The sequence below is a fragment of the Erpetoichthys calabaricus genome, chromosome 15, assembly GCF_900747795.2.
Source record: "Erpetoichthys calabaricus chromosome 15, fErpCal1.3, whole genome shotgun sequence".
In the NCBI taxonomy this organism is placed as follows: Eukaryota; Metazoa; Chordata; class Cladistia; order Polypteriformes; family Polypteridae; genus Erpetoichthys; species Erpetoichthys calabaricus.
The window spans coordinates 101,796,410-101,822,795 of NC_041408.2; the positions used below are offsets into that span (position 1 = coordinate 101,796,410).

Sequence of the window (26,386 nt, forward strand, 5' to 3'; positions counted from 1 at the left end):
AGAATGCTGGATCTACCCCTGAGGTCTATAGGAGTGTTTGCAGTGCATCCAGAAAAGTCCAAAACAGTTTTCTTGGACATTTTTGAAAGATGCCGTGGTCAAAAACCGAACTGACGTCAAGGAGATTTAGCAATGAGAGTCGGGGTTGCTGAGGGTCACAAAAAGGCGTCACAATACTGTGGTGACAGCCAGGCTACAGAATTGGAAGATTCAAATAGCTTGTCTTTAGGGGCTGAGTTAGAATGCACTCTTCGGATTTAGAGAGAAATCGAGGGGAGGTTTGAAGAGTACAGCACTCCAAATCATCCATTAACATTTAGAAAGGTGAATAAAAAAAAATCAAACTCTTCACGCCAGGGTGTCCGCATTGGGCCTTTTCACTGCTGCCTCGGCTTTGTATCTTCCAGGCTCCTTTTCTTACATCTGAAGGCCTCTGGTGCCACCAAGTGGACACACACTGTCATTTCTGCCATTGCACAAAAGCAGCAGGATTTTTCTTTTGGGCAATGGCAAACTGCAGAGACTGAAAAGACGAAAAGAGAAAACACAAAAAGGGAAGGCAGGAAATCAGGACACGGAAGAAGAAGTGAGGTGACTGGGGTCAGCTTGTTGAATTATTATCTCTGTGGAGCCATGAAACAGGCCCTCTTTTCCATTATTAGTCAGGTGCTGAAGGAGACATGTTTACATGAACAAAGTTTTACTTTAAGGTATAAAGTATAGGCTGTTCAGTACAATGGTCATAATGTGGAATTCAGCAGGATTTGGAGAATTATTTACCCGGGACAGACTGACTCTTAACTAACAGTTATATAGTGAATAACCTGAGTGCCATAGAACGTTCAAGAATTATAAATAGTTGTGCATTTCAGTACTGTCTCAGTTCATCCCGAAGGCTGCTTGGTAGAAATAAAGGAACCTTTGGCTCATCCAGAGCTTCAACTGACTATCCAGCAAAGTTTACGCCTCCTTATGCAAACTAAATACCAATTGCCCAGATTTTGAGGGATTGGATGGGATTAGGCTGGTGTCCTCAGTCAGGGTCAGTGGTATAAGGAACCTCATTAGATATTTAGTTTAGTTTTTCTATGGATTGTTGGTGGTGCAGTGGTTAGTGCATCTGCCTCACAACTTTAATGTCTTGGGTTCGAATCCCATGCCTGGTTGTTGTCTGTGTGCAGGTTGTGCCTCCTCACTATGACTGGATTGCATTTCCTTTCACATCCCCTACAAGCTGCATGTTAATTTGGTTACATTTTTGGCTTGTATGACTAGGACATGCATTGCCTCCAGTTCTGACAGAAATATTTTGGGAACCTGCAAACCCTTAACTGGATTAAGTGGGGTGGAGGATGTTATTCTGCATGGATTTCTGGTTGGCAAAAGTTAAAAAAGATCAAGAGAATAATGCGGTGGTGGGCACTTACTGTTTTTGTTCTTCCTGCTCCTTTTTTTGTTAATTGACTATATACACGCAAAGGTCTCAGCCCGCTGTCCGTTGCGATTTTTATTTAGTGGCAAGAATGTCAGAGAAAAAAAAGTTTAAAGTTTTAGCATACATATAGCTCTACTGCTGAACATTGCTGTGTACCTTTATGTCGAGCTTCCAGTAAGTTCAACAAGGTACTTAGGTTCCATACATTTCCCTCCGATGTGGAAACTCAACCTAAATGGATCATCACCATCCAAAGAGAGAGCTTTACAGTTAGTCCCCATACCCGAGTTTGTAGCTGGCGTTTTAAAAAAGAGGATTTTCGTGAGCCTGGGTCTGCGACAGGGCAGCGAATGTTGAAGGAGGTATCGGTTCCTGCATTGTTTGAGTGGAACAATTTCTCCATTCCACTTTCAAGATCGGGAGTTTGGGAGAGGAGAAAGTATGGCGTGCCTTTTTAACCTTTAATCCATTTTCTGTGATGAAAGCAGCAGTTACAATGCTGATATTGTTGGTTTTAAATCTGATATCAAGCTTTTGAAATTTGATAATGAGTTTTTAAAATTTGATATCACGCTTTTTAAATTTGATATCAAGCTTTTGAAATCTGATATAGCCATACAATGTAAGTATTTAAGGTCTCTTTTTTAAAATTAAGTTTCAAAAGTGTGATATCAAATGTTAAAAACTCTATATCAGATTTCAAAAGCTTGATATCAAATTTCAAAAGTGTGATATCAAATTTCAAAAGCTTGATATCAGATTTAAAACCAACGATATCAGCATTGTAACTGCTGATATCATCACAGAAAACGGATTAAATGTTCAAAAGGCCTGCCATATCTGAGAGACGTGTTTTCATCAAGCGCTAGCTTGACAGCTGCTGGATCTGGAGCCGAAGTGTAGTTGGGGTCGTCGAAGATTTTATCATCCTCCTCCTTGCCCAGTTTGTCATCCTTCGTCAGTTGCTTTCTTATGGGAAGCCATTTTAACATTTAATCCGTTTAATTGGATATCTGCATTCAAAACTTTGATAAGTTTTTTAAATTTGATATTGGCACTTTGAAATTTGATATGACAGCTGAAATGTTAATATATATGCATTTTAAATTCTCACACCATGTTTTGTCACTTTGATATCACATTTATAAAATTTGATATCATGCTTTTCAAATTTGATATCAAGCTTTTGAAATTTGATATCAAGTGTTTAAAATTTGATATCAAGCTTTTGAAATTTGATATCAAGTTTGAGGATATTGATAGCAAATTTCAGAAGCTCGATATTACATTTGAAAAACATGATATCAAATTTCAAAAGCACTATATCAAATTTTATAAGCCTGATATCAAATTTCATAAAAAGAGAAATGGATTAAATGCTAAAACGGCCTGCCATACTCAAAGAGGAAATCCTCCAGCTGAGGTAACAAATTGAGACCCTTACAATGAAGCAGTGGTTTGGCATTCACTGTTTTGCTGGCTCGGACAGAGACATTCTCCTTTTTACAGGGTAAGATGTCCAGCAGACTCGTGTTATTATGCATTAAGCTTACACACATATTGAGCTGTCCCTGAATAAAGTTTAGTGACTAATTATTGAAATTCTGCGTTAGCCTTGGCTAGTACACAAACACGTTAGTAAGTCCAGATCTTACCTTCATAATTGTGGATGTACCTAGAAATGTACAGTTTGAAGCTCTTCTCCTTTTTAGCTCCTGACGTATGGCACAATATTTGAATGTGACTTACATTTTTTATTAGAAGTCTGGGCAAGTCCTGAAGTGATCAGGTGAAAAATGCCATAGCTAGTCCATTTTGATATCCGCACCGGAAGTGCAGCAGCTGGCTGAGACAGAATCCAGAAGCGAGTGAGCATATAAGGGCTTACTGATAGCCTATGACCCACAGAGGCTCCCGCTATCTGAGCTGCAGTTACCTGAGGAATTATAAAAGACACCTATTTGTCACAATTCTTTGCTGTAGCATTATGATATAAATGGCAGATCCATTTATTAAATATATCCACCTTTTGGAACTTGTTTCTGTAAAGTATTAACCGAATGAGTCAGCAAATGAAATGGAATTGCAGCACAACTGTGGATCAGGTAAGATGATTTGTATTTTCCATTTCATGAAATGACATTTATCATACCAAAGGTTTAAATATGTAATATAGTGAGTGGACATGTAAGAGAGAATGTCACTCTTCTTCACACACATGACAATCCTACTACTACTAACATTCGGGAAAAAAGCTTGTAAACTCTTTGTTGTTCTGGTGGTACTGTCTAAACAATAAAAATGTGTTGGCGATGGGACTGAATTGTTCTCTTAAGTAGTCATCTTGGATCAGAGAAAATATGTGGCCATCCAAACAGGCTGCAAGTATACTGGAGGGAATGGAGGGCTGGGAATTTGTTCAGTCTCTCATCTACACAGTATAATGTATGTTGATTTCTGTCCACCAAGCACTTACACTCTCTGCGGCGCATATCCAGCCCTAAACTGTACAATGTGCCATTGATTGGAATGCACTTTTCATTCCAACACATGGTGCATCACACACATCAGTACTATGGTTGAGAATCCCATAGCAAGTGCAGTATAGTTTAGGCAACAGACAAACTGACATTTTAACTTAATGAAGAAAAATATAAATATAAAAAAGTGCGGGAAATAAAAAGGAATGATTGAGAGAGTACTAAGAATTTCGGGTGATCTGCCCTTATTAATATACAAACGAAGAGCAGGAATAAATTATGCAAATAAACAACAGCTTCCATTAAAAGCTTTCAGGAAGACTTATCGGCCTCCAGGACCCCAATTTCAGACCTAACCCCCATTCCCCCCCCCAAGTTTGGAATATCAAGTACTTTCCTCTGTGCCACAGTCAATGGGCTCCAATAGCATTACTACTGCTTTGTCGGTTTTTCTTATTTCCTATCTTTTTTATTTAAGATTTCCTTTATTAGATTCTAGTGTCAGTGGTATACACCATCTGTTGGAATGAAAAATGCAATGCGTTTTATTAGTATGTGCGACAAATGCCTGGGTGGTGTGGACATGTCGAGAATTGCCTGTGAGTGATGCTGTATGTATTATACTTTATTTTTGTATAGCCCAAAATCACACCGGAAGTGCCGCAATGGGCTTTAACAGGCCCTGCCTCTTGACAGCCCCCCAGCCGTGACTCTCTAAGAAGATAAGAAAACCCTTGTAGGGAAAAAATGGAAGAAACCTTGGGAAAGGCAGTTCAAAGAGAGACCCCTTTCCAGGTAGGTTGGGCGTGCAGTGGGTGTGAAAAAGAAGGGGTGGGGGGTCAATACAATACAATACAATACACAGAACAGAACAAATCCTCAATAAAAAAATAATTTTTTTTTTAGAAGTACGGAGCAGAATTTAACAGTAGATGATATCACATAATAAGATTTGGATTTGTGTAGAGTCCTGGAGACCTCATCCATCATGCTGCCTCCCCCATTTGGCCATTCCACGGCTGAAACAGTGCTGGGCCAGCCAATCCGAAGAAAGGACCTCTCTTTCTCACGATTCCTGTGATCCTCCATTGGTAGGTATTGTAGACCACAGTCAGACTCTGCTGAATTTATTTCAATTGACCAACTCTTCTGCACTTTGATTTACATGTTGGAAGATTTACCGTGAATTGGGCTGGTAAGTTTATTATAATCACGTAGGGATGAGCAGTCATTTGCTTATTGAATGAAATTGAAAGACTCGCTGTGTTCAATGTGAGAAGCAAAAGAGCTTTGCACGGGCCTCTAAAATGAAGTGCATTCCTAGTTGTAGCATTTGGGGGTTACTAGGACCCCGACTCAGGGTTTAACACAATACAATTTATTTTTGTATAGTCCAAAATCACACAAGAAATGCCGCAATGGGTTTTAATAGGCCCTGCCTTTTGACAGCCCCCCAGCCTTGACTCTCTAAGAAGACAAGGAAAATCTCCCCAAAAAAAAAAAAACCCTAGTAGGGAAAAAATGGACGAAACCTTAGGAAAGGCAGTTCAAAGAGAGACCCCGTTCCAGGTAGGTTGGGCATGCAGTGGGTGTCAAAGAGAAGGGGGTCAATACAATACAATACACAGAACAGAACACAAGTAATCCTCAATACAGTATAATAGTAAAATAAGTACAGAGTAGAATTTAACAGTAGCTGTTATCACATAATATGATTTGGATTTGTAGACCTCGGCCATCTAGCTGCCTCCCCACTACTGGCCATTCCACAGCTTGGCCAGCCAATCCGATGAAAGGACGCCTCTACCCGACGATTCCTGTGATCCTCCATCAGGGATGACTTTACCGTAGGCAGACAAAACAACTTGGCAGGTGGGCAGTGGCACCAAGTGCCACATTTGAGTACCAAGAAGAGAAACAGAACAGGTGAGGGTTAGTAACAAATTCTAACTATCATGTTACTTATGTTTTAGTGCTAATGACTAACAACAGAGATGTGGTCTGTATAGTTAATCAGCAGCTCTAGTCAGGGTGTGCTAAACTGAAGTAGTGAGTCTTTAGTCAGGATTTAAAAGCTGAGACCAAAGGGGCATCTCTTATAGTAGCAGGCAGACCACTCCACAGTTTAGGGGCCCTGCAACTAAAATCTCTGCCTCCCACTGTTATTTTATTAATCTTTGGAATCATAAGCAGGCCGGCATCTTGAGATCTTAATGTGCGCTCTGGTTTGCATGTCATGATAAGTTCAGATAAGTAAGCCGGACCCTGGCCATTTAAGGCTTTACTTGTTAAAAGGAGGATTTTGAAATCTGTCCTAAACTTTAACTGTGAGCCAGTGTAAGAATTTAAGAACTGGAGTTATGTGTTCGTATTTTCTTGTTCTTGTAATAATTCTTGCAGCAGCATTTTGAATTAACTGGAAGCTGTTTGAACATCCAGTGAACACCGCACCGCACTGCAGTAGTCAGTCCTACTAGAAATAAATGCATGAATTTAACTGATGGATTTCACAGAACGCACAGGTGAGTAGTTTACTAGTTTATAGGAGCAGCAGTTCTGCCAAAGTAAAAATTCACATTGTATTAAAAAAAACTTTAAAAAGTGTCCCTGGCTGGACCAACCATGTGATATAGCAGGTGTGTGGTGTGTGGATTTTAAAAAATTAAATACATAGCACACTTGAGTTTTCGGGTGGAGCGTAGGTAGTGTGGCGGAGCGGCTGATCCTGTGTTCATGTGTGGGATTGACCTCATTAGTGCTGGAGTCATGATTGTTACAACTGCATCACACAGCACCTTACAAAGAAGCTGAAACATGAGACCAGGGTGAGGAAATAAAAGAAGGAGAGCAGGACAGAAGTTAAAAGGGAGAAGAGTGTTAAGGCAGGAGCTGAAATGGAGCCTGTGAGGTACAGCGTGAAGGCAGATGGTCTGGAGTGAAAGCCCAGGGGGGACAAGAGTAAGGCACATGAAGGGCTGAAGAAGGGCAAGCCTGTTGATTTACTTGGGAGAGCAGGAGCAGCCCATAAAGTGGAGTCTCCTGCAGACGCGGACGGACTGGCAGCAAATGAAGTGCAACTGGCTTGATGAGCTGTCCCAAATGTGCAGACAGACTGGTGATGGTGAGATCCAAGTATAGGATTTAAAGCATGACAGCACCGGTCGGTGGGTATCCCCTACAGTTGAGGACGCTGGTAACAGTGAGCTAGAGATTTGGGAAGAGCATGGCAGCTCATGATTGTTTTATAATAAGGATGACTGCCTTGATTTTAATCTTCACTTTACTGAAATATTGTCTGTTTATGTGATTTCTTAGCTTCTGTGATGTTGCACTTGATTTTTATCCCGGATTATTCATCTATGGTTGAAGAGCACTGCACTGAAGGATTTGAGGATTTTGAACCCTTGTTTGTTTGTTTCAAATTAAAAGCCCCTGCACACTTACACCACCTCGTGACTGTGTGTATCCTCACTTTCTGTGGCTCACTCTCAGGTAAGTTATCAACGGTTATGGGTTCAAGTGGCTCCTAGAAACGGCACAAGGAATGTGGAGACAACCTGGACTGTCACAAAGCATCACAGAGCTAAAAGTAACTGTGTGAATGGCAGACAGGTGCAGGATCTACAGTGCAGTATATAATTTTTAAAATTCTTTTTCCACACCAACCATCCATTTTCTACTGCTTTTCCAGGTCACAGGGGCAGCAGTCAAAGATGCCCAGACATCCCTTTTCCCTGCCGCATTCCTCCAACTCCTCTGGGGAGATACTGAAGTGTTCCCATGCCACCTGTGAGATCTAATCTCTTCAGTGTGTCCCGGGTCTGCACAGAGGTCTCTTCCTGGTTGGACATGTCCAAAACACCTCCGCAGCAAGGCATCTAAATCACCTCAACTGCCTATTTCGACATTGAGGAGCAGCGGCACTACTTCTCCTTCCAAACATCTGAGCCCAGAATACCCGGTGAAGGAAGCTCATTTCTTCTGCTTGTATCTATCTACAGTACATCTACTTCTCTTACTCACTACCTAAAGCTCATAGAAAAATTAAGCTTTGCATTTTAGCCTAGCTCTCTCTTCACCACGACTGACCGGTACAATGTCCTCATAACTGCCGACGCCACTTCAATCCTCGTTAGATCTCTGGGATAATTGGGAAGCGGAGGTCCTCCCATCAGCAATACTTACAAACTACAGTAAGACTACCTTGTCTGGTTAACCATCCCAAACATGTAGCAGAAGACCGAGAATTTATTAGTTCTCCACCTGGCTTCTTGTCTTTAGACTGTGGAGAGGAAACTACAGAGGAATTTCATGTCAAAAGTGAATAAACAAAGTAAGTTCATTTGATATTTCACCCCTCCATCTTGCAGGACTTTACCTGGACTGGCCTACAGTACAACTTGCTTGAGCTTTTTTAGAACTGGAGTGTTGCTGATTGAAGTGACCTGCTCATGATTACACAGTGAGTCACTTTCGGAGATTATGGCTTACAGCTCATCGCCGGCTTTCTTTGAAAGAGCCCACTTCAATATGAGGTGTCAAGAAGAGGGAGAAAGCACTGAAAATTTAATTGCAGCTTTAAACGGGCTATCAGAGCAATGCAGCTTTGTGGTAGTTAACTATAAAGATCACACCATAGGAGGAATGTAGGACAGGACAGAAGGCTACCTGAATGTCTTTAGAAGGAGCCCAACCTGACATGAGAAACTGTTTGAATGTAGAGTAGCCGAACATGAGCAGGTCACGAACAACAATGCGGAGCAGTCAATGGAGATACCAAGACAAAAGCGAAGCCTCTGTCACACTGCACAACCTTCACAGTGGGGTTTAGTCATAATCTTCATTTACATCATTTTAGCAAGTGCAGACCGCCGCGTGTGTAGTGCGACATCCCCAGCAACTCTGAGTATTCAAGACAAAGAGGTTTGATTTTGTTTACAAGTCACTGTTGCTTACTTATTTACTTCCACACATGCGCCGGTTCTTGTTCCAGTGTGTTCCACGTTTATGACCTGGTGAAATGCGTCGACCTCACATGACAGGAAATTTGAAACTGTGTTGAGAACTTGTGTGTGACCTGTTATGTCCTGTGATTCTTTGTCACATGAAGTCCTCAAAGCAACGAGGACCTCACACAACTCAAAGTTGGCCTTTCCAGCTTCCGCGGTTCCCTTCAAAAACAGGATTATGGCCGAACCAATCAGAGTGGAAAAATGAGCCCAGTGGCGTTCAGTCGCCATATATACAGTACATGAAAACACAGCCTATACAGAGAAGCCATGTGGCATGGATGTCGTGGGACATTTGGCTTTATGACGTCTCTCCACACGTGCAAACGAGAGCACAGAAAGACACTGCTGTTTTTATTAGTAAAACGTCAGTAACATTTTGTTGAACACAGAGGACAAGAAATTCAAATCTGATACAAGTGCCAAAGTGACAGCCATTGCACAAACGACTTTCCATGCACTGGGTGAGTTGAAGTGCTTTCTAGAATACCTAAAATTCCCCTGAATAGACTCATCTACAACAAAAAAGGATGCTTTGAGCATCTTTGATCCCAAAAAAAAAAAAAAGAACACGATATGGTTCAGGTGGCTAAAACAGATGGCTGCCATAAAATCCCAGCAGTGGACACAAAGATCTGAGGATGTGTGCTAAAGAAAGGTGGACGTCAATTCCGTTCAGTCCACATTGTTGGAAGGCCTAGCAAAACCCAGTAAGCCATGCTTTGAATGAGCGCTACAGTATGTGGTGGGAGAGACAAGATCACGATAAAGATTTGGGATACCAAAATTGAACGATTGTAAAGAAAAGAAAACATGCAACAATTGTGAAAAGGTCTTCGCCGACACAAGGTCGTAGCAGAATTGACTCAAGATGGCGGATCTCCCAGTTTTTAAGTCCTTCTGGCAGGAAGAGGAGGAATACAGGTAAAGGGATACTGTAAATGACGTCAGCTGTGGTATAGTCATCAATATTCTGCAGAGGGATGAAGAGAAAAGAAATAAGCACATAGCGCCAACCCCTGGAGCGGAAGGGAATCGTCATAACTTTAGGCTTCAACCTTTCAACCTTTCTTTTTGCCCTTTAAGCTGTCCCCTATCCACATACGTGCAACAAGAAATATATTCATGTAAGTTAACACTCAAGAATCTTCATGCAAAAGGAGCTAAACAGGATAGGAATGTCGTGTTACAGCCAAGCTTTTTCCCCTATTTTGTTTTTTTATTTTTGAATGATTATGTTTCATATTTGTATTTAATTTCTGTCAGGTTGGTTTATAATGTAACATTGATATACTGTGTCTTTTACATGTTGTGCTGCCATTCCACGTATTTTGAGGGTGAAATCCCAAGAAGTGGGCGCACCCTGACAACAGTGCAGCTGGCCTTTATAGTCGGCCGAAAGAGAAACCAGTAAGGTAGCACTGAGGTTTATGGTGGAGATTGTTAGGATTGATTTGGTTCTTTAGATTTATGTTTTTGGTATGTTTCTGCTTTTGTTTAAGGACTTCTCCTTTCAGATAGTGGATTAGAATTGGTTACCTCCATCTTCCTTTTTATGCACATCCTTTTCCTCATTTCAATATTTTTTGCTGTATTTTTTACTTTTTATTAATAAAACTAGTTTAAGATAAAGGCAGGACAAGTAAAGAGTTCTGCGGCACCTTTCAGCCAACACATATAATTAAACAATCAAAAAATAAAAAAATAAGCTGGTAGTAAAACAGGCCAAAGAAAGTGATCAATGACATCAGCCATCCCGACAATGGCCTCAGTTCTGTGCTGCGATTAGGTGAACACTACCACCTGCCTTAAGTCCAAGTCAGCAAGACTGAGGATGAGCTCCTGTCCATAGTCCACCTGCATGCTGATTAAGGAAATTGTCTAGAGCAGGGGTCTCCAACATGTCACTCGTGAGCTACCGGTAGCTTACAACCCCTTTCCAAGTAGCTCGCCAAAGGGTTAATGAATCCTACATAAATTTGAAAACTTGATTAGTCAAATTAGGGGTTGGCGAGTTTTCTAAAAAAAATCACATCACAACCCTTTTAACATAAAATCACGATCTACAATCTGAACTGCAATCTATCTTTTCAATGAGGCAAACACTTAAGAGAATATACAGACTCAAACTCATCAAGACCTAAGTAACACTTTATTTTAAATACTAAAGTTCAATTCAATTGTTCTCTCGTTCGCTAGCTAAGCGGAGTTAAGGAACATGCCCTGAAGCTGGCGAGTGAGTGAGGAAGGCCCCTCCCTTCGGCCCGTTGCGTGGATCTCAGATTTGTGCAAATAAATCGGTACAGCAAGCGAACTGTGATACATAGCGAAATGAGAGAAATTGCAAAATCAACTGGAATGTTCAAGCAAATTATAGAAAAAAACCCGATCTAAATCTATTAAGTAGTTCTCTCATGAAAAGCAGACAGACATACAGACTGACAGAGAGACATTGGATTTTATATAATATATTATATATTATAAACCTTCAAAGCAATGTGCAGTTAAAGTCTCAACAGCATTCTCAGCATTTCTGGAGCTTAGTAGACCAGATAACTATAAGAATCTTCACCAAGCAGCTCTGAAAATGTCTGCTTTGTTTGGGTCTCCATACCTCTGTGAGTCTGCCTTTACTGACATGAATGTCATGGAAATCAAAGTTCAGAACAAGACTGACAGATGAACACAGAAATGAACTCCATAAGAGTGAACCTAAGTGGCTCCACTCCACCATACACCGGCCTCTCTTGTTGACTCCATGCAGTGCCAGTCATCTCACTAACTAAAAAATACATCACATGTGCAACTGGACATGTGAGGTGACACAGTGACATGGAACAAAATGACAAATGAATAAGTCATATCTGTGAATTTGGAATTGCATTGTTTTGTTTTGACTGCATTCATGTTTTAATTCAATAGTGCACTTGCAGGTGAACTAACTATTTTTTGTGAAGTTTTAATGCAAAATGTGAGATGTGGACACCCAACATTTTGTAAATGTTCAGGCAAACAAGCTTATTCAGTTTGTTTGGTTGAAATAAGCTATGAGAATAAACGTTAGAAAACATGAGTAGCTCTCGGCCATTTTCATTTTGTAAAAATAGCTCTCATTTGAAAAAAGGTTGGAGACGCTAGTCTAGAGATACATAATGACTATTGGTAACTCCCTTCTATTGTTATTTAAGTCCATCTATTTAGTTATTAGTATTATGTATTAACTTTACTTTATAAATATAAAAAATATTAATTACATAAGTATTGTTACTTTATATTCGTCTCAAGGCACAATCACAGGAGTTGAGCAACTGAGCATTTCACTGCATATTGTACGGTATGTATAATTTGTATGTGACAAATAAAGTTTGATTTGATTCTAATTTGATTTGAGCCATAAACAGATGCTCAAATATTTCTATTATACCAAGCAACAAAAATTCTGCTTCCTGAACACTTGCGCATGTACCTTACAGAGTTTAGCCAGCTGAACAAAAAAATCATATTTAAATTTTCCATCTTTTTCAGTTGCTTATTTTTCTGATTTACGCTCAAGTTATAAGTATACATTTACAGTGCACCAGCTACATCTGTGGTGATTTTAAAGTAGTGGCACTGCTCCTAGGAATGCAGCACAGATATACAAAGTCCTGTTGTGTCATTTATGAATGAGACAGCCGTGCTAAACAGTCTCATCACATTAAAAAGAGTGGACCACTCTGTAAGCATTTAGTTCCAGGGCAGAAAATTGTGGCCCATAAACCACTTGTCGACCCAAACAAACATATTTTACCTCCTCTTTACATGAACCCTTCAACTGATTACAAATTTCATTAAGTCATGAAAAAGGAACATGAAGGATTTCGATATCTGAAACAAATGTTTCTACATATAATCAATTTCAAGATTAAAGAAGGCATTTTTGTTGTTTTGACAAGTTAGATGCATCACCAGTGACAAGTGGTTCAAATATCAGTAAGTTGGGCCGGAGGAAATGACATGAAAGGCATTCAAGAATGCACCACAATACATCCAAGCTGGTTAATACTCTTCCAGCATTCGAAATCATGAAGTGCAACATGTTGCTAACTGCGTTTACACTTGGACTTCTCTCCAGCTAATCTTTTTGCTGTCATGGTGAGGTTTCACCAGTACAATGAAACAATGGAAAAGCAATATCAGGGCAAGCAGAATTAATGAATGCAGGCTGACTGTTGTTGGACAATGAAATGAGAAGTGTCCGATGCCAAATACAAAGGAAAATCAGCAGCAAACCATTTTTAGCACAATTGAAGTAATGCAACGTAACAACATTATTAAGAGATTAAACACTCTAAATTTGATAAAAGTTAATTTCAAGCTTTTACAAAATTAATACGAACAATCTGAAATTATATTTCTGCTAAGCTTGAGGATCTCTATATTAACCACAAAAACTTTTCAGGAAACAAACTTTGGGAAAAAAATGGTTGTGTAGTGTTATTAAAATGCTCAGTGCCACTAGTCTATAAGGATTAAGAAAGAAACTTGTTTACTTTGTCTTTAGCTGTATGTCACTTTTTCAGTTTTTTGGTAAACCACAGGTTTGTATATTTTCTTTTATCTGAATGCACTTTTCTTGTGACAAGTAAATGCAAGTGCGTCTATAAACTGATCTAAAGCTGCACAGACTAATCTGAAAGCACTCTTGTAGCTCGGTCCCTGTGGAGTCTCTCAACTACCTCACTTGTCTACTTGGTACTGTTTTCAATTATGGTTTTGATGATTTTAAATTTGTTATAGTGCTGCTACCTCACAGTAAGGAGACCTGAGTTTGCTTCCCAGGTCCTCTATGTGTGGAGTTTGCATGTTCTCCCTATGTCTGCGTGGGTTTCCTTCGGGAGCTGTGGTTTCCACCCACAGTCCAAAAACACGTAGGTTAGGTGCATTGGGATTCCTAAATTGTCCCTAGTGTGTGCTTGGTGTATGTGTGTGCCCTGCGGTGGGCTTGCACCCTGCCCGGGGATTTGTTCCTACCTTGTGCCCTGTGCTGGCTGGGACTGGCTCCAGCAGACCCGCATGACCCTGTGTTAGGATATTGCGGGTTGGATAATGACTGACTGACCGACTATTGACCACCAACTATTACTGCATAGTTTAAGTAATACACGGTGGCCTGTGGAAAGGGTGTTAGATTGAATTTTCTGAGTTTTTCCGTCTCTACTTGCACATCTCACCAGCCATTTTCATGTGTCAAGGAGGAATTATTACATTATATAGAGTACAGGTATGTCTTTGCATATAGGATATGGTGGGCCAAAATCTGCATTGCAATAATACCATTTGTTTTAGGGGGCACATGACTTCTTATCACAATAACCAGATCCCACAACAGCCACATTAGCACGCAGCTAGTTACTGTGTAAAAATACACTGCTGACATTTGTTGGGAAGTTTATAAAGTTGGCCTGCTATGAAAACCTTTTTAAAGATTAAGTCACATATAGTAACTAAGGTTCTCTTGAACTGAATACTTAAGAAAGGAGTAAGTCCTGTAGCATATGAACTCTTGAGGCTCATCTATTTTCTTGCACAGTGATCAGACATTTGCAACAAACAAACCCAGCAGAGGTGGACAAAAGGCACATCTCCTGCAGTGGAGAAGAGCGCAGAGTCAACTGCTGATCTTTCTTGGCTCTTGTGCTCATGGCTGTCTGTTCGCACCTCCCTAAGTGGAAATAGATTAGTGAGAATTTCAGAAGACAAAGACTTGTCAAATTGTGGTTGGTATCACACGCTGATTTGTAGGTTAGACTGCCAGGATTATACTTAATCCTAAATATAAGCGAACAGCAACATTTACAAACTGGTCCTTTGAAGAAGCTGGTAGTGGGAAGGAAAATCTATTAAAAAATAATTCAGCATGTCACCTTAGTCCACATTCCCTTCCAGCACCTGAACCCTAGATTGCTTGAGGTTCTTCCCAAACATCCTTATTTGTTATTCAAAGCAAGTTTGTTTTCTATTTTAACTCTGTAGTACTAGGGTGTTGTACGTGTTAGCCATTATGAATGTAGAGAAAAGCCAAGCAAAATGACACCTTTTATTGGCTAACTAGAAAGATTACAATATGCAAGCTTTCGAGGCAACTCAGGCCCCTTCTTCTTGCCTGAAGAAGGGGCCTGAGTTGCCTCGAAAGCTTGCATATTGTAATCTTTCTAGTTAGCCAATAAAAGGTGTCATTTTGCTTGGCTTTTCTCTATTTTAACTCTGTAAGCTTCTTTTCTTAACTCAGTTTTATCTTCAGCCCCCTCTCTCTATATGTCCTTCAGAGTCTCTTTGGTACCAGATTTCAATGCTATCTTATCATCATTCAGGAGACTTTATTTGTAGTGAGTCAACTCTTGGTAATGTCCACTAAATACCAGGCATCCACCAGTAAGAGTAACCTGGCTGTCCATAAGTATAGCCATTTATCATCAACTAAATATAATGCCTAATTTATTCATGAGTTATCAAATTTATTACCTATTGCAATTACTATCAACAGGATTACGATAACAACAACTAACAACCGCTGATGATAATTTCAAATTAAATATGAAATCATCCTGTTTAAAATGAAATGGCACTTCTTGTCAATATGGACATGCATTTATGGAGCTTTTGTAAGCATACAAACTTGCTGGATATTAACATATTATCCATTGTTTGTGTGAGGCCTTTGGATGCACATCAATGAAAATCATCATCTTTTAAAATATATAACATGTATATACAAAGTCATAAAACACACCCATCTGTGTTTAACAAAACTTCAGATGGTATATCTATTGAGACGTGCCAGAATTACAAAACCATCATAAATAAGCAAACTGTTAAAACATGTGAACACTGCAAAAAAAGTATTTAAACGCTGAACACCTTTAAAGAGTGTTAACACATTCTCATACCCCCCCAACACACACACACCTATCCATATTCCGTCTCTCTCAAATCCCACATTCAGTGTTCAGTTAAGGTGGATGGTAATCAACATTTCATCGTGTACTCCAAGGTGGAAAAGAAACTTCTGACCTTTCCTTCTAAAACATCCAAACTGCCAGCACATAGTCTTCAAGAGTTATCACATATTCTAAGAGACAGGTGTCAACGGAGAATATTGTGATAAAAACAAGGAAATGCAGCCATTACAATTACATGCATAACACAAAATCTCAGAAAAACAAGTGGACGGATGGTCTAAGACTACACACTAGAATCAAAAAATGAAAGTTTCAACAGAAAACTTTTATACACATTAAGATACCTTTATTAAATGTTTTTACATCTGTCTTAGTCTAAATTGTATAAACATTTACACTATTATAGTAATTGTGCATTCATTTTACTTTTAATTAGACCACATGAGAGTTATAATCCTAGTTCATGCCTAATCAATTAGCAATCACTAGTTTACAAAATAATGAGTAACCATTTAAAACAAATCCAAGGTGTTAGATGTGTGTACTAACAATATTCTTGCCCTGTGATGACTTCTGTCAGGGGATAAACAATATTATGCCATGTACAGTTATGAGCCAGAAAAAAAAAAAAAAAAACACATGCCAATTGCTTTACATGCTACTGAATCCAGAATTTTATAATATTTCTTTAAAGGGCTTTTTGATAAATCTTAAATTGAACCAAAAAAAGATTGGTTAAGATATAGTGCAACATTTGCATAATTTTTTAACTACATATGAAATGTGCATGCAAACTACCACAAAAGTACTGTTGGGCAAGAGAAAACCGCTGATAACATACTGTATGATGACAACATTTTAACAATTTGCATGTTTAAAAAAATAATTGGGGTTGCTTTAAACTTAATGTTCACTTGAATGCTACCATTTCTCTTACTTTACTTGGCAAAAAGAGATAAAGAGAAGACCATCACAAATAAGACTATACAAAATATGGTAAGACCTCAAAGCAGAGCTGCAGAAGTTTCAACGCTCAGGACTATTCTATCCACTTCACATTTCTTATGGGTAGCAACCTTAATAGCCAAAAAATCCTGCTAGACTCATTTTAAGTGCTATAATAATAAACTTTTTAAAAATATTTTTTTACATTACAAGTGCAAATTAGTCTGAGATCTTGGAATGTATGACTAAAAATATAATTTACGGCTTTCTTTGTTACACACTCTTACCTATAAAAGATATCACAGCAGCCTAACAAAGCAGTACAAACTGCAGTTGTGTTGTATTTTAACTGAAAACTCAGTGCTGGTCAACAGTGGGAATTCAATTCTAAACGGACACAAAAAAATTTCCCTTCAGATAACAGAAATATAAGAAACGCATATTTATTGCACATATTGGTTTGAGTGTAAAAGTCTTTGCTCAATGCATATTATATACAGCCCTAAGAACACAGTTTAGTACTCATGATCTGAACATTAGTATTACGGTTAACCTTCTAGGAAATTAAGTTACCTTCTCCTTTTGTTTCACTTAATAGAGACAGTGGAAATTAAGCACAGAAGCATTAAGCCTTACATAGCCAGCTTCAGTATTTGAAATATTGTAGGGTTTAATTATTGAGGCCTTTTGTCCTCTTGAGGCTTGTAATTCTTCTGCACTTCATCATTGCTGCAAGCATTCCATTGTGTTTCCTTGGCTCATCTTCTTCATGGATCCACTTTTTGTCTATTTCCACCTGTGATTAGTTAGAAAAATATTTTCATAACTGTTAGGGACAAAAGTGTAGATTCTGGGGTTGTTCGCTAAGGCAGCTGAGAATAGCCAGGTAGCCTAATTGTAGTAGCCCCACATTCAGCAAATGGCTGATGCTATTGAAATAATTACACTTTAATTGGAGAAAACATCATTACAGAATTTACATTACTTGCAGTCAAGAGTAAAAGGAGATGGACTGTCATCATCACAGAAGCATACACAAAAAAAGAAAACTCCTTTTAATTTGAATCTCATAATGCACTGACTGAAATCTATTTAGCTTTACTGTGATGTGTCTACCAAATCAATAAACCTAACCTTAAACACACTAAACAGAAAAGGCAGACATTTAAATTCTGATTTAAGGGTTTTTCATCATTTCAGACTGTTCAATATTTTAATTCTTAATCTTCTACCGTGTTTTTGTTAAAACCTTCCTAAGAGATATTCAGCTTCCTTGGGAAAACACTGCAGTTTGAAATATGTATGTCAAGATATCTTAAAAAGTTTCAGTTCTGACTTCTTTACATTTTAGAATTTTTATTTTGTTGCCTAACAAAATCACTAAATATTTATTTTAATTTTTATGTTGATGGCATACAAATGTATAATTAGTTAAAATCACATTTCATTTGTCACTTCCCATTTATTAGAATGTGTTTTGAAGATAACAAAAAGGATAAGTGTCTATTGTCTCCATGTAAATTAAAAAAACACTCTACCAAAAAAGTATACTTTTTTTTCTATATTACTTACACTATGTAGTCTGTAATGATGGCTGAGAAAAATATAAAACTTAATGTTTCCACGTAGAACACATAAAACAGAGTTTTTATTGGAACAGGCTTCTATGGTGACCTGTGTTGAACAACAGAAATATCAAAAACATCCATGGAAAAATGTCAAGTTTCTCATGACATATAAAACACATGTCAAGTCATCCATTCAATCCATCCATCACAAAGTTTCAAACACAAGTATTTTTACTAAACTATCCTTTTATTATTTCGTGTGTCCATCCATGCTCGATATAAACCAAGGGTTGCCACAACTACTATATCCTTCCACAACAAAAGCGAATTTTGGTCTTAGGCTTATCTTCAAGTCTTCAATTCTTCAACGTGACCAATTATCAAATGTGGTATTTGACTGTTTATTCGTGTATACTTTGTTATTGACTGAAAAATGCATTAAGACACTATCATTTTACATTTCCTTTTCCTTCACTTCAATGCAAGTGTCCCGATAAAATGAAAATGCATATGAAGCCTAGCTGTGACTAGGGCTGGGCCATATTATACCTTTCATGGTAATACCGGTACAATGTTAGGCAATGATAAGAAAATGAAATATCGCGATAGAATATGGGTAAAACACGCATGCACAGTGCCTTTGTTTTCATACGCACATGGCGGAAAAAGCATGGCGGCGATGGAGAATGAGAAGGGCGAAAGTGGATCGTTGAATGAAACAGATGAACCAGAATTGGTTTGTAAAAATGGTGCAACTTCAGTGGTGTGGAACTGGTTTGGTTTTCGCCTGTCAGATACCCAACAAAGCACAATTTTTTTTAGAACATGCAGACCCCTACATGAGCCTCACAATACACTACGTGGACAAAGACTGGAAGCTACAAAACAAGTGCCTTGAAACAATTTCTCCCCCCCTGAGGACCATACAGGGGAAAATATAGCCAAAGGCTTAAAAGAGTTCCTCAGCTCGTGGAATCTTCAGGAGGAAAAACAAGTGTGTGTGACGACCGACAACGGGGCCAACGTTGTGAAAGCCGTCGCACTCAACAACTGGACCAGACTTTCATGCTTCAGACATCGCCTGCACATTGCAATAGGTAAGTTAATTATAACGTCAGATTAAGCATTTCTTGCATTAGTTTATATGATGGTAATAATACTGTTTTAATTAATCTTTAGTTGTCTTTAAAAATGAACAGGCAGGCTGGATGTGGGCAGTTGTGCTGCGAGATTATATATATATATATATATATATATATATATATATATAATGTGTGAGTGTGATCCTCTTTTGTGGTGGAAAGTTCACACAGTAAACTTTCCCCACATCAGCAGATTAGCTAGGAAATACCTCTGCATTCCAGCAACTAGCTCTGCATCTGAAAGGTTGTTCAGCACAGGTGGAAACGTTGTAACTTGTCAAAGGTCCTCCCTTAAGCCCACATCTGTGAACATGTTAGTGTTTCTGACAAAGAATCTTAAAACTTGAAATGTACAGTAGAAAACTTCCATGAGCAGTAGCAATAATTTATCCATGTTTTTTGTTTGTTTGTTTTGTTTTTACTCAAGAGTTTGTGCAATTTTATTATTTGACTTATTTATTTGGCACACTGCAGTTTTATGTTGCAAAGCAACTCTTTTTAAGTTTTGTGGATATTATACATGGTTATGCTCAGGATGTGTCAGCCCATTTCCACTGGAAATGCCTTTTGGTTAAACTGTCAGCAAGGAATTTGCATTTGCACTGTTAAATTTTTATATTAGAAATAAACTGGATGCATTAGGATTAAAAGTCAAATCGGAGGTAAAAAGCTTAGGGGTAACCGTTGATTGTAATCTGAATTTTAAATCGCATATTAATAAAATCACTAGGACAGCATTTTTTACCTAAGGAACATAGCAAAAGTTAGACCTCTTATATCATCGAAAGATGCAGAGAAATTAGTTCTTGCGTTTGTCTCTAGTCGGCTAGATTACTGTAAAGCACTCCTCTCAGGACTACCCCAAAAAGACATCAATCGTTTGCAGTTAGTGCAGAATGCAGCTGTTAGAATCCTTACCAGGAAAAGAAATGCCGAACACATTTCTCCAGTTTTGATGTCACTACACTGGTTACCTGTGTCATTCAGAATTGACTTTAAAATTCTGCTTATGGTTTATAAAGCTTTAAATAATCTCACCCCCCGTCTTATATATCGGAATGTCTGACACCTTATATTCCAAATCGCAACCTCAGATCCTCAACTGAGTGTCTCCTTAGAATTCCCAAGAGCAAAACTTAAAAGAAGTGGTGAGGCGGCCCTTCTGCTGTTATGCACCTAAAATCTGGAATAGCCTGCCAGTAGGAATTCGCCAGGCTAATACAGTGGAGCACTTTAAAACACTACTGAAAACACATTCCTTTAACATGGCCTTCTCATACCTTCACTGTAATTTAATCCTGACACTCTGTATATCCAATTCATTATAATAACTATTCATCAAAATTTGTACTAACCCCTACTCTCTCTTCTGTTTCTTTTCCGGTGTCCTATTGGTGGTGGCTTGTGCCACCACCATCTACCCAAAGCACCATGATGTTCCAACAATGATGGATGGATTAAAGGCCAGAAGTCTGTATAACCATCAGCATCAAGTGACTCCGTGCGAACAATAACTACAAAGAGGACTATTTCATTTATGTTAGGTAGAATGCCCCAAAGGGGACTGGGCGGTCTCGTGGCCTGGAACCCCTACAGATTTTTATTTTTTTCTCCAGCCTCTGGAGTTTTTTTTTTGTTTTTTCTGTCCACCCTGGCCATCGGACCTTACTCCTTTTTATGTTAACTAAGGTTGTCTTCTTTTAATTTCTTATTTGTCTTTTATTCTTCTTTTCTTCATATGTAAAGCACTTTGAGCTACTTTTTGTATGAAAATGTTGCTATATAAATAAATGTTGTTGTTGTTGTTGTTGTTGTTGTATATTGCTTTAATGCACATAAAAAACAGCTGCTTGTTTAAGTGAAAATAAATTGAAGGGGTTTTTTTGCACTAATAAAGTTGATGGAGTTGTAAAGTATTTTGTCTCGCGGCAATCATATCGTCAGTTATATCGTTATCGCAAATGTTCAAATATATATCGTGATAAATATTTTTGGCCATATTGCCCTGCCCTAGCTGTGACCAACAGAAACGGTCTCGCCGGCCTACATACACACACCAACGTACAGAAGCAGAAACATCTACATCACACCAGACCAACCAGAACAGGAGAGATGCCTTAGACAACATATGACAAACCATAGAGCAACATTATCTGAAGATTAGCGGGCAGCAACTCTTGCACCTACACAGTGAACGAAAAACAAACTACATACACAACCTTTCTGAAGAGCAGCGGCAAACTGCCAGACAACAAGAAACATTACGACGGAAAAAACTACAGGGATTCCATAACACTGACAACTTAAAACAAGATATTCCCTTTACATTACATACATACAAGCAATTCCCTGTTCGTTTACCATATTGTACGACTATCACCAAGTCACAATGATAAACATTTAATAACGTCAGAGTTTACTTGCCAGGCCCTGTTTTAACCCATGGCCAGTTGTATACTACATTTTCCAGAGTTACATCAAAACCCGGGTCAAACGTACAGGCACTTGCTGGTTACACATAGGGGAATATTTTAGCTGACAATAACATTTATGCAACAAATTGTGTTTTCCGACAATTATTATAGATGTTAGTATACTACATTACCTGACGGCCACACTTCACACATACTGACTTACATGTGCCCTGCATTTCCCTTCATATCCAATATGTTCTGTTAACCTGCTCATGTTACCCTTTGTACTGTAAATATTCATGCTGTTGTAAGTGACTATAATAACATCCCATACCTAATCATGACTATTGTAGTATTGAGTCCTCTCACAAGACACTAAAATCTCCTTTCGTACTGTAACATGTGATGTTCTTCTCTCCCCTCATTCATAATTTCATTAACGCTTTTATTCTTGAGATATTTTCACAAGCACGATTTGCTAGTTATCAAATAAATTACTTCCGGAAAACACACTCATTAACTAAAATGAAACACTCTTAGATGCATGCAAGCATTTAAATTGAAGACCCGCCTTGTCCTCATTTACTAATGAGTCCAGCCCAATAACAGCTTATTCATTGGCTAACACTCCTCTTTATGTTATATCAACAGTGCAAAGTTCACCGAGAGACTTTGTACATGCGAATATTTGAGAAGTTCAACAAGCAGCAGATCAATTAACATGTGTAGTTTCACAGATTGCTGCTAAATTATCCTTAGGTACTCCAGCTGTAGATATGAACTATACAGTAAATGTAAACCATGGGACAATCTATAATTTAATTGCTCTCTCCCATTTGACAGCATTCCATTATTGTTCACAACAACATATTCCAGAAGTGGTTACTGGAAAATTTTAGTAAAAATACACTTGTTTGGGATGTTGTGAGCATGCGATTGGGTGACTTGACATGTGGATTAGGTGACACAAGACATGCAAGATGGTTCTCACTGGCAATTTTTCCACTGTTTAGTGTTATCCAGGATTGGTCATCACTTATTCTATCAGAATTTTTGATATCTATGTAATGAATGAAAACATAAGATTAAAAATTTTTCTCAGCCATCACTACAAATTACACGAGGGAAGTAATATATTTTAAAAATATCACATTTAGGTGGAGTATTCTTATTGACACTACAGTATTGCTACACTCAGGAATTTAGGGATTATTTTGGACTACTTAACATTTGAAGCTGGGTCACCCATTCATATTTTACACACATTACAGAAATGCTTTACTTTATGAGATTTTTTTTTACCTTCTACAACCACTGCAAAGCTTCAACAACCAGTGCTGACCACATGTACATACAACATGTCTCCTTTGTCAGCAGAACTACGATGGCCTTCCTATGAAGTACCGGACTGATTTGAAAGTAACATTTAAATTTGCTCTTTTGAATACCCAAGACCTGTGTCATTATGTATAGTTGGGAAATTTCAGATGCTTAGAATTAAAAAAAACTCCCAGCAATAGTGTTTTGTGAACATACCCAATGACTTTGGAATAATCTTCCAAGCTACCTCCAAAAAATGTTTTGTTACAACTTTAAACATTAATATTATTTTTTTTTTTATAAATATGCTTTTCAATAAAGATTTCAGAGTTTTCCATTATGTAGCATACAAGTTGAATGTTGTTGTTGTTCATAACTAGTACTACGTAGCCAGTCAAAAGTGATTAACTGTACTCAGTTCTCGCGAAATTGAGCTTAACCTTGAAATTCTGCTGTCCTATTATTAGTTTAGCAAAGATGATCCCATCTCCGTGGGGACATGGGCATGTACTTGGAAAGGTAAATTCTGCTACTTGTTCTTCCATTTTTGCATCACCCTCCTCCCAACAGCTTTCACCACTCGCTAACTTATCCCCAGCTACAATCACCGTGTCAACCAAATTATGCAGGTTTTACACAAACCAAAGATATTTCACTGATAATTTGGTTTCACCAGCCCATCAGACAAAGTGAATGCATTAACATTAAACTTAAATGTAATATTATTGAAACAGCATTGAAGTTGTTTTACCTGGCAGTGGTAGCGAGCCTTGCTAAATATATGCTTCTGTGGCTGAATGTCGCTTTCAATGCCCAAGGAAATGACTCTTGTCTGGGAGGCTGCTGTACAAGCCACTTCAAACTCCACTGTTATGTAAGGGTACCAGTTGGATGGGATTTCTTGATCTGAACCCAGTTCAAGTCTACATGAAAAACAGTGTGGATGATCCGGTGCTACAAACAAGAGAGAATGCAAAGATCAACATTAGACACAAAGGTGAAAGAGTAAAAATACAGTAAAGTATACACTGGGAAGAATACGTGGAACTGTCATTTCTATTTCAAAATGCTGTCAGGTATGACTGTTGTGTCGATATGCAGCGGTCATTTGTGCATACATGAGTAGATACATATAGCTATCTTGTACTGTAAATTAAATGCTTAAAGCAAAGGTTATCAAAAATACATATTTTCTTTTTAACTGTGGATTAAGTACCACATTTTTTGACTTTGCATGTGTACAGCTTCAGTATTTAGTATCATTACTTTTTACATTATATACTGTATCTATGTTGGCACCATTTGTAGCCCTATAAGTAGTGACACAGCTTTACTTGAATTTTGGGGAGTGTTGTACAGTATTTTCACACATTTGTTCTGCAAATCCCTTTGGAGGTGTCTGTTGCCACTCACCTTTAAACTTTTTGCATGGAAAAAACATCCTTTATGACAGCGTCTATTTCTATGGTATTCCGTCAGGTGCATAAAACAACATCACATGTTCATGACAAGGACATAGTGTTCCATGTCTTCTTCAATGTCTACCAATGCTTAGAAGTGCCCAAATCAGCTACAGTATTGTAAAGAATGTTCATAAGATATTCTCTCTCATCTAAACAGGATAGTAGCTAAGCATTTCAAAAATACATTTAAGTTAAGGAATCGAAGACAAAGGAGGTAAATGATTTTGGGATAAAAAATCAAGATAAAAATAGTTGTGTATGGTAAGGAATTGGCACAATGTCAACACAGGTTCTCAGATATTGATTGTTGAGACTCCTCATAATTAGTAAATATCAAAATTTTACTTATTTGTGTAAATATATATAATCTATCATGTTTTTCATCTGCAATTTGAAACAAAAAGGGGCATGGCATGCAGAGAACTCTCACAGACTGTACCTTGGTAAACATTTGGTGTTCTGCTCTTCTTTTTACTTATTGGTATGACTTACCATCTTTCAGATAAAATAACACATCCTGGCCTTCCTCTTCATTTCTTTCCCCTCCAGTTTACCCCTCTAACACCATTTTCTGCAATCCCTCTCCTCCTAGTACATGTTCCATTCAGTTTTGCCGTCTTCTTCACACTGTTTCCATCATGCCCCTTATTTCACAAGTCTTTTCCAGAACTTTTTCCATTAGATAATGTATCCATCCAACTGATCTTTTCCATCCTTCTCCATAGGCACAGTTCAAATGCTTCCAGTTTATTTATACCCTCTTTCCTCATTGTCCAAGTTTCTGTTCCATACAATGCAACACTCCAGATTACCATTATTATTTTCTTCAGTGTTCTGTGCATTCTGTTTTTTAGCATTTTTTGTCTCTCATTGAAGATTGATCTTCCTATTGCTATACATATTTCTTTTTTTTTTTTTTAACTTCTTCCATCCCTTGAAAGCATACTTTACAAACATTTGAAGCTATCTGCTTCTACCATGATGCGTTTTATTTACCACCAGTTTCTTTCTCCTCTCCTTTTTCATGTACATCACTTTTGCTTTCTTTATATGATTTTTATTACATACTTCTTACATGGGTAATCTAATTTGTTCATTAGTTTCTGTAGTTCTTATTCATTGCTTGATGTTATTTCTCTATTGTCTGCAAATCTCATCAACATACTCCATCTCCCATCCAACTTGTTGTTTGTTAGTGTTCTTTAAATATTCTGTCCACATTGATGTTAAACAGAATAGGTGAGAGTGAGCATCCCCGCTATCACCTCTTGCTGCTTTACATGATTCTGTTAGTCCATATACGGTTTTTACTTTGCTGACTAGTTCATGTATAGACTTCTAACATGTCGTCTCTTCCACCAGTCTACTCCTATGTCTCTCAATATCAATTCTACCAAGTTTACTTGTTCAAATGCTATCTCCAGGTCCACAAAACAATCATATTATACTCTAGTCTTCTTTCACTTAGTATCCTTAGCATCTCTCATTCCCCTCCCTTTTCTGAATTCAAACTGGCATTATGTGGTGAAGAGGTGTGTGGGGCAAGAAGCCAACACCTTTCAAGATATGGTAACCCTATAGACAGTGCATTTTTAAAGACAGTTTTTTTTTTGTATGCACTAGGGGTGTAACGGTACAGAAAAGTCACAGCTTGGTTCACACTATGGTT

General features: G+C 38.2%; 1 protein-coding gene across 2 annotated transcripts in view; it reads right to left on the reverse strand.

The window, feature by feature from the left end:
• Nucleotides 1-17,237: 17,237 nt before the first annotated feature.
• LOC114666208 (stonin-1) overlaps nt 17,238-26,386 on the reverse strand; it is a 51,813-nt gene continuing 42,664 nt past the window's right edge. For both annotated transcript variants that reach the window (XM_051919616.1, XM_028820978.2), the window contains exons 3-4: nt 24,006-24,208; nt 17,238-17,606 (exon numbers count right to left, since the gene is read on the reverse strand). In XM_051919616.1, the coding sequence (XP_051775576.1) occupies nt 17,481-17,606; nt 24,006-24,208 (329 nt within the window). In that variant the 3' untranslated portion in view covers nt 17,238-17,480. The remainder of the gene's footprint in view (nt 17,607-24,005; nt 24,209-26,386) is intronic.